This window comes from Anarrhichthys ocellatus, unplaced genomic scaffold (assembly GCF_004355925.1).
Source record: "Anarrhichthys ocellatus isolate YVR2014 unplaced genomic scaffold, GSC_Weel_1.0 scaffold150, whole genome shotgun sequence".
Classification (NCBI taxonomy): Eukaryota; Metazoa; Chordata; class Actinopteri; order Perciformes; family Anarhichadidae; genus Anarrhichthys; species Anarrhichthys ocellatus.
This window is the reverse complement of record NW_022280180.1, coordinates 413699-422159: the sequence shown is the minus strand read 5'-3', so window position 1 is coordinate 422159 and position 8461 is coordinate 413699. Positions and strand designations below refer to the sequence as shown.

At 43.2% G+C, this 8461-nt stretch overlaps 1 protein-coding gene across 2 annotated transcripts in view; it reads left to right on the top strand.

Moving 5' to 3' along the window:
* LOC116400134 (KICSTOR complex protein SZT2-like) overlaps nucleotides 1–8461 on the top strand; it is a 22692-nt gene that overhangs the window by 9510 nt on the left and 4721 nt on the right. For both annotated transcript variants that reach the window (XM_031877803.1, XM_031877802.1), the window contains 4 exons: nucleotides 1950–2163; nucleotides 4176–4353; nucleotides 4454–4576; nucleotides 6836–7352. In XM_031877803.1, coding sequence (XP_031733663.1) covers nucleotides 1950–2163; nucleotides 4176–4353; nucleotides 4454–4576; nucleotides 6836–7352 — 1032 coding nt within the window. The remainder of the gene's footprint in view (nucleotides 1–1949; nucleotides 2164–4175; nucleotides 4354–4453; nucleotides 4577–6835; nucleotides 7353–8461) is intronic.

Below are 8461 nucleotides of genomic sequence, written 5' to 3'. Positions count from 1 at the left end.
ATCTATACTACCACGTTAAAGATGGATCTATACTACCACGTTAAAGACGGATCTATACTACCACGTTAAAGAGAGATCTATACTACCACGTTAAAGAGAGATCTATACTACCACGTTAAAGAGAGATCTATACTACCACGTTAAAGATGGATCTATACTACCACGTTAAAGATGAATCTATACTACCACGTTAAAGATGGATCTAATACTACCACGTTAAAGATGGATCTATACTACCACGTTAAAGAGAGATCTATACTACCACGTTAAAGAGAGATCTATACTACCACGTTAAAGATGGATCTATACTACCACGTTAAAGATGGATCTATACTACCACGTTAAAGACGGATCTATACTACCACGTTAAAGAGAGATCTATACTACCACGTTAAAGAGAGATCTATACTACCACGTTAAAGAGAGATCTATACTACCACGTTAAAGACGGATCTATACTACCACGTTAAAGACGGATCTATACTACCTCGTTAAAGACGGATCTATTCTACCTCGTTAAAGACGGATCTAATACTACCACGTTAAAGACGGATCTAATACTACCACGTTAAAGATGGATCTAATACTACCACGTTAAAGATGGAGAACAATGAAAGAATTTATATCCAAGAACGTTTGTCAAATCACTGTACTAGCTACCCATTTGTAAAATACCTTACTGTCCACCAAAATGGCAGTGTTTGTATAACATACATGTTTAATTATCTCTGTTTTCCAGGACAGAAGATGTCAATGGATGTCACCATTATGAAGCTTTCCTATCATGACTCCTCTTGTCTGCTCTTTTTTTTTTTTTTTGTTTCAATCAACATGCTTTCTGTATTCTCTTCTTCTTGTATGACCCAGACTGATTACAGCTCCTACCATCAATGTAGCCGCTGTCATTAAGTTCACCTCCGCTGAGAGAGAGAGAGGCTGACGGGAGACGAGCTGCAGCCCCGACGACTCAACCTGACTATTTGTTACACGGGGTGTTTAATTAGCTAGAACATGAACCGTTTGGGATTACAGGTTAGGAAATAATAAATGTTGGCTTGACAGTGGAGAGGACGCACGCAGGAAATGTGCTACCTCTGAGCTGAAGAGCTTTTTGTCGTCCCAATGGCCTCCTGGCTCCATCGACAGCAGGCGAAGAGGTCACACTTAATTAGTCTGCCAGACTGCGGGGAACACCTCCGGGAAGAGACATGTTAATGTTTGTCTTTTTCATTCCACTGTGCCAAAAGAATATTCTTCTGTGTCATCTCTGCGGATGAGGCCGGTGATGATGCTGAACGTGTCCCGCCCTTGTGCTAGTTTGTGAACAAGCATTGAGACGGGGAAAAGGTGCCGCGAGGTCCCACAGTTGAAGGTTTTCCCTCGCTAAAGAGAGCCGAGCAGGTTTTCTCGCCTCTTTGATTTGATAACGCCTGTTTGTAAAGGTTCCAGGCAAATGGTCCAGATGAAAGTAAACGCAGCAGGAGCATTCAGCCCTCCCCGTAAACTCTCATTGTGCTGTAATTAACTGCACACTGCGGCCTCTCTCTGCAGCCATTCACATTTGCAATTAATGCTTTTGTCAGCCCCCTTTTGATGTCAGATTTAATTAAATAAGATGCTATTGTGAATGCGATTGATATCAAAGTTGCTTACAAAAGGCTCTGGCCAAGAAGCAATGGGAGCAGCAGGGCTTTAAGGTGCACCGCACAAAGCTTTCGGGGCCGGCTGCAGCTGGAATGGCAGGTTGTACTCCTTCAAATGCAAAGCAGGTTCACTTGTGGATGATTACACAGATAACCGGTCAGAGATGCTATTCACTCCCAGCAATCTGTGTAATGAAAACGGCCAGACTTATCAAGACACTTGTTTTGCTGTGACTTCTTTAGCCCCGTGACTTTCCGCTAGTCGCTCTGTGCCGGTGATGACTGTGTCCACCCCTCTGTCTTTAGCTCTCCATGCTCTTCACCGAGGAGTGCGACAAGGTGCGGGACCTGATGCACGTTCACTCCTTCAGCTACGACTTCCACCTGCGAGTGGTCCACCAGTACCTGGTCGGCTGCCACATGACGCTGCGCCAGGGCTACCAGCTCACCGACTTCCTGGACGACTTCATCTCCCATCACCCAGACATTCCCAAGTTTGGCCGCAACCACGTCTTCCAAGGTGACTCAGGTGTAAAGTCATATTTAAATGGAAAGAGCAAACTGTGTGACTCCATCGGAATACCTTGTGATTAACTCACAGTGGACCAAGAGTCTTGGTTGGATTAGGCTTAAGTGGTGCAACAAATATGCAAATTGCCTTCACAATGCATTCAAAGCTACTGTAAGCCTCAGGCTGTTACTCCATCCGTCAGTATCCCAGTAGTGGTTATTATAATTCTATTCTACCTGCGACTACTGTATCTTGCTGATGCTTAGAAGTAACATTTAGTTTGGGATTGTTTGCTCAAAAACAAAATGTCAGCGGTAGTGACGGAGAGGAAAGAAGGTCCGGCTCAAAATGGCACAGACGCCAAAGCAGTACTTTTAAATTGGGGGATGTATACATGCTGTCACCCCTTAGTTTATTAAACAAAATATATGTTCAATTCATCAGCATTCATTTAAGAAGTTTGCAGATTTATATCGAGAACTATCTGATTAAGTAATAATACATAAACAGGCCTATGAATCGGACCCAGTGGGGACAACTTTAAATGCTTAACACGTGGACACATTTCGGTAAGTACCCACACAGTATTTATGGTTGATATCTAGCAGTAGAGGTTAGTAACGGTACTGAAAGAGTAACACCAACATCATGTAACATCATGGGTGTGCTTTAACAGTACAGCTTTGCTTTTCCTGCAGACATCATTTGATGCAAAGTTTCTCTTTAACCGTTGGAGAACATACATGGTACTTCCACATTCACAACGGGGTACACCACAAACAACAGTTTTACTTAAAAAGCCAAAATCTCCTGTTTGATGTCTGTTGGTGGACTAATTCCACTTCTTTATTTTACTTTTATTAGCATTCGAGCCCCAAAGGGGCGGCTCAAATTCTCACGAGCTGGAACAAATTAGAAACATGAAAGTTGGCTCAGTAACTGGAAATGATGTTTAAGTGCTTCCTAAGAAGTTAGACTCCCGTTGGCCGCACGGCAGCGCTTTGATTAACGCTAACAACAGAGCGAGGCCACGCCCATCAAACCATAAGTCTAATTGCCTTGAAATTGGACAGACATGTCCACCTCAACGTGCTCTACAAATAGCCTCTTGAACAATATAAGTCTGCCAGACAATTTTTGACGCCATTTTCTGAAAAATACATTTTTGACATTTCCTCCTAAATCTTACATCCGATTGCAACTACATTTTCTGTGGATAACTACTGGACCAATTGTATGAAAAGCTGTCAAAAGCTTGCTAGTATCACGTTTTGTTTTTAAGAGATTGACCAATAACCTTCATAAGGACAAACATAACTAGACCAAAGTCAACAACCGTTGGGCCATTCATCACGAAACTTGCAGGATATGTCTCGTGACGATGTTGAACCACATGTGAACCACTATTTTGAAATCACTCAATATGGGGCGCCACCAGGTTTAAACTTGTGCATGGGCCCGGCGCAATCATGGCCATAAATCAATCACAGTTTGTCCAAACATCACCAAACTCGCTGGATATTTTTCATTAGGCTGTTGAAACACAACACCTTAATGTCAAGAAATATGACTGAGGGGACTTTGAGTGTGCAATAAGTGACCTTCTGTACACAGAACTAAACCAGCTGAGGGGGTTTGCTCAGCTTTGCCCAAAACTCGCTGGCAATTGAGCTGCTTCTTTCTGTTGAGCAGAAAAGGGTTGTGAACCCAGAATGGCCATTTGCAGCTATATTGTACTTTGGTATTTGCCTCAAGGTGTGTGTCTGAGTGCAGGTATTATCCACCCTGCATGTCTGGCATGTCCTCAAGCTCGCCCCACAGCTCACTGCTGGCCAAAATACAATCTTTCAAATGGTTTCACTGCCACAGAAAAACAGATGACAAACTGCTTTTATTGTTTTCCTTTCATGACGTGTTTATGCATCACTGCTGCTTCAGTCTGAGCAGGAGCTCTTTTAAAAGATTCACTTGAACGCAATCCTGATTGTCTTCATAAGATTCTCTGACCTTGTGTCCATCAGGGAGCTTCTCCATCTCCACGGGGATGATAACAGCTCATCAGCTCTACAACTACATCACTGACCACGCCAGCACCTACGGCATGAAACCGCTCCGCATGTCCAAGGCTGCCGTCGCCACAGACAACAAGAAAGGGACGCCTGACCTGCACGAGTATGCACTAGTGGCTCTGTGGAACAGGTAGAAATACATCCCAATCACAGTACACATGTACTGTATATTCTCATTACTAAACGGCTTCACTTCAACCTTCTCTATCCTCTCCTCCTCCTGGCTTTAGCTCGGGTTCCTACAAGGATCTGGAGGGCCTGCACCACCATGATGACTTTGACGTGTCCCTGGTGGTGTGCCACAATGCTGCTCCATTTGAAGAACAGTCGGATGGGGAGAGGCATCTGTTGAGGTAAAGTGACATGAACCAACAGATAAAAGAAGAAACCTTCTTTTAGGTGTGAGCCAGAGAAGCAAAAGCATATCACCTCAGTTAGTTTTTTCTGAAATTGTATATATGAATTGATTAATTGAAATAAATAGTGACTTGACTATGAAAGGAATTGCTCATAGCAACCCTAGTTCTGTTGTTTATCTATTGTCCATATTGATCATCTAAAGTAGAGGCTGAATGATACTGGATTTTGAGGTCGATGTCTATATTTGAGTTTTATACATTTCTCTGCTAGATATCGTTCAGATTATTTTTATGGAAACGCATAATGGCAACATTTTATTTTTCATAAACATATGTTAAGGTAGTAAAGAATGTCACTTGAATAGAACATTTTACAGCTGAAAAATAAATTAGTCAAAACATTAAACTTAAAAAATCCAATGTGTAGCATTTTAGAGGGATCTATTGGCAGAATTGGAATATAATATTAATAAGTTGCTATTCCAGTGGCGGGCCGTGCATTTCATACCTGGGCCTTCAGTGCTGTCCTGCAGCTGGAACATCTACTAATGACCTCATGATGATGCGCAAGCTACGGTTATTATTTTTTTTTAGGAGTTTAACAATACACGTATTCGTATTAAGCCGTTCGGTACGAGGCTTACGAACCGAACAATACGTTTGACTAATACTAGTGCATTTGGAAAATGCAGAAGCTTAAATTGTGGGAAATATAATGTTTTCTGTGGACTGCGCTCACGTAGGAGACAACGGGCTATGTGACCTTTGAACCCGGAACAAAATAAACTAAAACAAAAAACAGCTGAGTTACCGCACTTCTGAGAGGCTACGCTAAACTAGCTTAAAACAAACAATAACTCTGCGCATGACGGTATGCTTCGTAAGTAACGGACAATGCATAAAGTCCAAATCTATATAATTAACACAACGACAAGAACAAACTCACAAGAACCAGTCGCATATATTCATATGACAACAGAGCAACAAATCAATCCAGCAACACTGCAGCAACACGCATTCTGCTACACACTGGAGGGCCATTCAGATACTAGATGTAAAAAAACAAACGCAGTTGACTTAAAGACAAACTCCATCCTCCTTTCTTTGTTGACTAAGAGTTTAATCCCACGGTTAAATCCCAACTCACAAATCTGTTTCTCCTCCTTCAGCCATTGAGTGTTAAAAAAACAAAGCTAGGTAAAAATATAATAATCTACACCAAGCAAAATGCAAAAAATGTCATAATTTCTTCCATATCTTTCAATTTGAACTCCGACTAAGCTCTGATGGCTACTTTAAGTTTCGTTTCACGCTAGTCACGTGCTCGCCCGCTGACCAATCACAGCACACGCTGCACCTCACTGCAGAGCTGCACATGGCCTACAAGCACGTAATGCTGACGTACTTGTAGGCCAGCTAGCAGGCTCTGACACGTCAAAGAATACACCCAACATGTCAAACTAAAGATCTGATTGGTTGAAGACTATGACAATCAACAACATCGTCCCCATTCACTTAAACTGCACATGGATTCACTTGAGAGTCTGCAGGCCTCGGGCCTCTGTTCTTACCTAGAGACACAGAGGTGAAATCTGATTGGATAAAAGCTCTACTTAAAACAAGCTGCACTGGAAGCAGAGCAACTGAGGAAGACAGCTGTGCAATGAGAAAATAAGATAATGGGGAAAATATTTTTTTATAAATTATAATACATGTAGTGTATTTAAGAAAAATTCTTAAGTTATAAAATAGCTATAACATTGTGATTCTGTTTAGGCCAGCAGAGAAGGCCTTGCAGGCCCACTGGTTTACTGAACCAGGGCTGAATTTTCAGAACTGTACATTAAAAAGTCATATGAACACCAGACAAAAACAAAAGCTAATAGAATAAAAGCATGCAGATGCAGCTAGCATGTTTAGATAAACGCCACGGGAAGTTTCTGAACTGTAAATAGTGCGCCGACTAATGTGCAGCGCAAGACCCTTGTTTTTTCGGCTTTACCTTGAATACTCATTTGGTCATTGCTCTTTGAACATCGGGGATCCTTAAATTGGTTTCCTATGTTTAAATTCACTATATTTGGTATTGACTCTCAAATAGCATCATAGGTATCAGCCTCTAATACCTAATACCATACACATGAATTACTTTATTCAGATATATCCATGGTAATGTCGGTCCAGATCTGATCTCAAGGAGCATATTGAATTGAAATGAATGTCCTATAAATTGTCCTATTCCTTTATGCGTAGGTTGCGGTTCTATGTGATCATGACCAGTCAGAGGGAGCTCTTCCCCCGCCTCACTGCTGACATGCGCCGTTTCAAGAAGCTTCCTCAGATCCACCGTGATCCCGGTGAGCTGAGCGGCCGGCTCCCCCCCGATCGGGCAGAGGCCTGCGGGTCGCGCGGTGCAGAGCAGGACCTCTGGGAGGAAACGTCGTCCGAAGCCGCAGCCTCCTTGGCTCCGAGCGACGGCAATGAGTTTTACCCTCTGGCGGGTGGCGGACAAGAGACTCGAGGGCTGCTCTACTCCTCCCCTCTGTTCCCCCTGCTCAACAACGAGGTGCTGTCGGCCCGCAGACAGATCCAGGCCAGCGTGGAGCAGGCCATGGGTCACTGCCGCAGGGACAACCTGTGGAGGAGGCTGTTCCACGGGGAGCACCTGGCCCTGGACAAACTGAAGCTGACGAAGCTGTCGTTCAGCGAGCTGGAGGAGCTGCTGGAGGCTGTGCAGAGCCGCTCGGTGGGGGAGATCGACCCACAACTGGTGAGACTCCCATTTTACATTCATCCGCCATCCTTTGATCGGCACTCAAACTCAACCAGGTCAAGGCCTGCTAGATTGTAAGAGAGTAATTTAAGGGTCATTTTGGTTTTTAGAATTTGGCCGTCATTCCTATTGGTCGTGAAAACATTGTGTCCTCACCAGCTTTATTGCTGAGATCTGGGAACATGGTGATGGCGCTTGGTCGTGCAACTTGGAATTTTTGTAACTTGGCTGGCGGCGCACGCCATCACGTGACTGTCACCAGTAGTTCACTGATAAAACACTCGTTACACGTGTAGGGATTATACAGAGAAGGCTAATCCACTTGTAGATGCTTCAGAAACAGGAGGTCTTAAATATCTACATGTCAGTAAATATTTTGCAGCCAAATCAAATAGTTTACAGGATATTAAACCTTTGTTTCTTTATCATGCATGCAATACTTCTTTACAGTTCTTGTATAACGTAGTCCATGAGTATGAGATATGAGTTTACAGATAATTACAATCCCTCTTCATCATAGTGGAGGTTGGTTTATGGCGTTTAGCCAGTTACACTTGCAGTCTATGGGCATCTTTTTGATTCTTCACAGTTCGTTGTGTCCTCTGGAGTTTTGGAGAATAATGCAGCGTAGAGTATAAACGTTCACGCTCGAGTGCCGTTTGCGGAGGCTCACGCTACGGCTCCGAGCGAGAGTACAAACAACACTTAAAGATGCGTTTTTGAAAGTCATTTGGGTGAACGAACCCAGACAACAAAGACATAAACATGTGGTGGTTATGTACAGACTACAATTACCGCCTCACACAGTTCATATCCACGTCTGTCCAAACTGTCATCACATCATCATTTTACGCTTTTAGACATTTGAGGGAAATTGTCATAATTCAAATAGTCTTATGAATTCTTGAATAATGGCTAAAACGTGTCTTTGTAGGTCACAGTGACCTTTGACCACATTCCATTCTAGTCAGTTCCTCTTTCAGTCCGACGGACGTCTCTGGCACATTTGAAGAAATTCCTTCGAGGCGTTCCTGAGATATCCTGAGAGCGAGAACAGAGCACACAGACACACCCACACTTTATGACCCACACTCCATCCACACAGA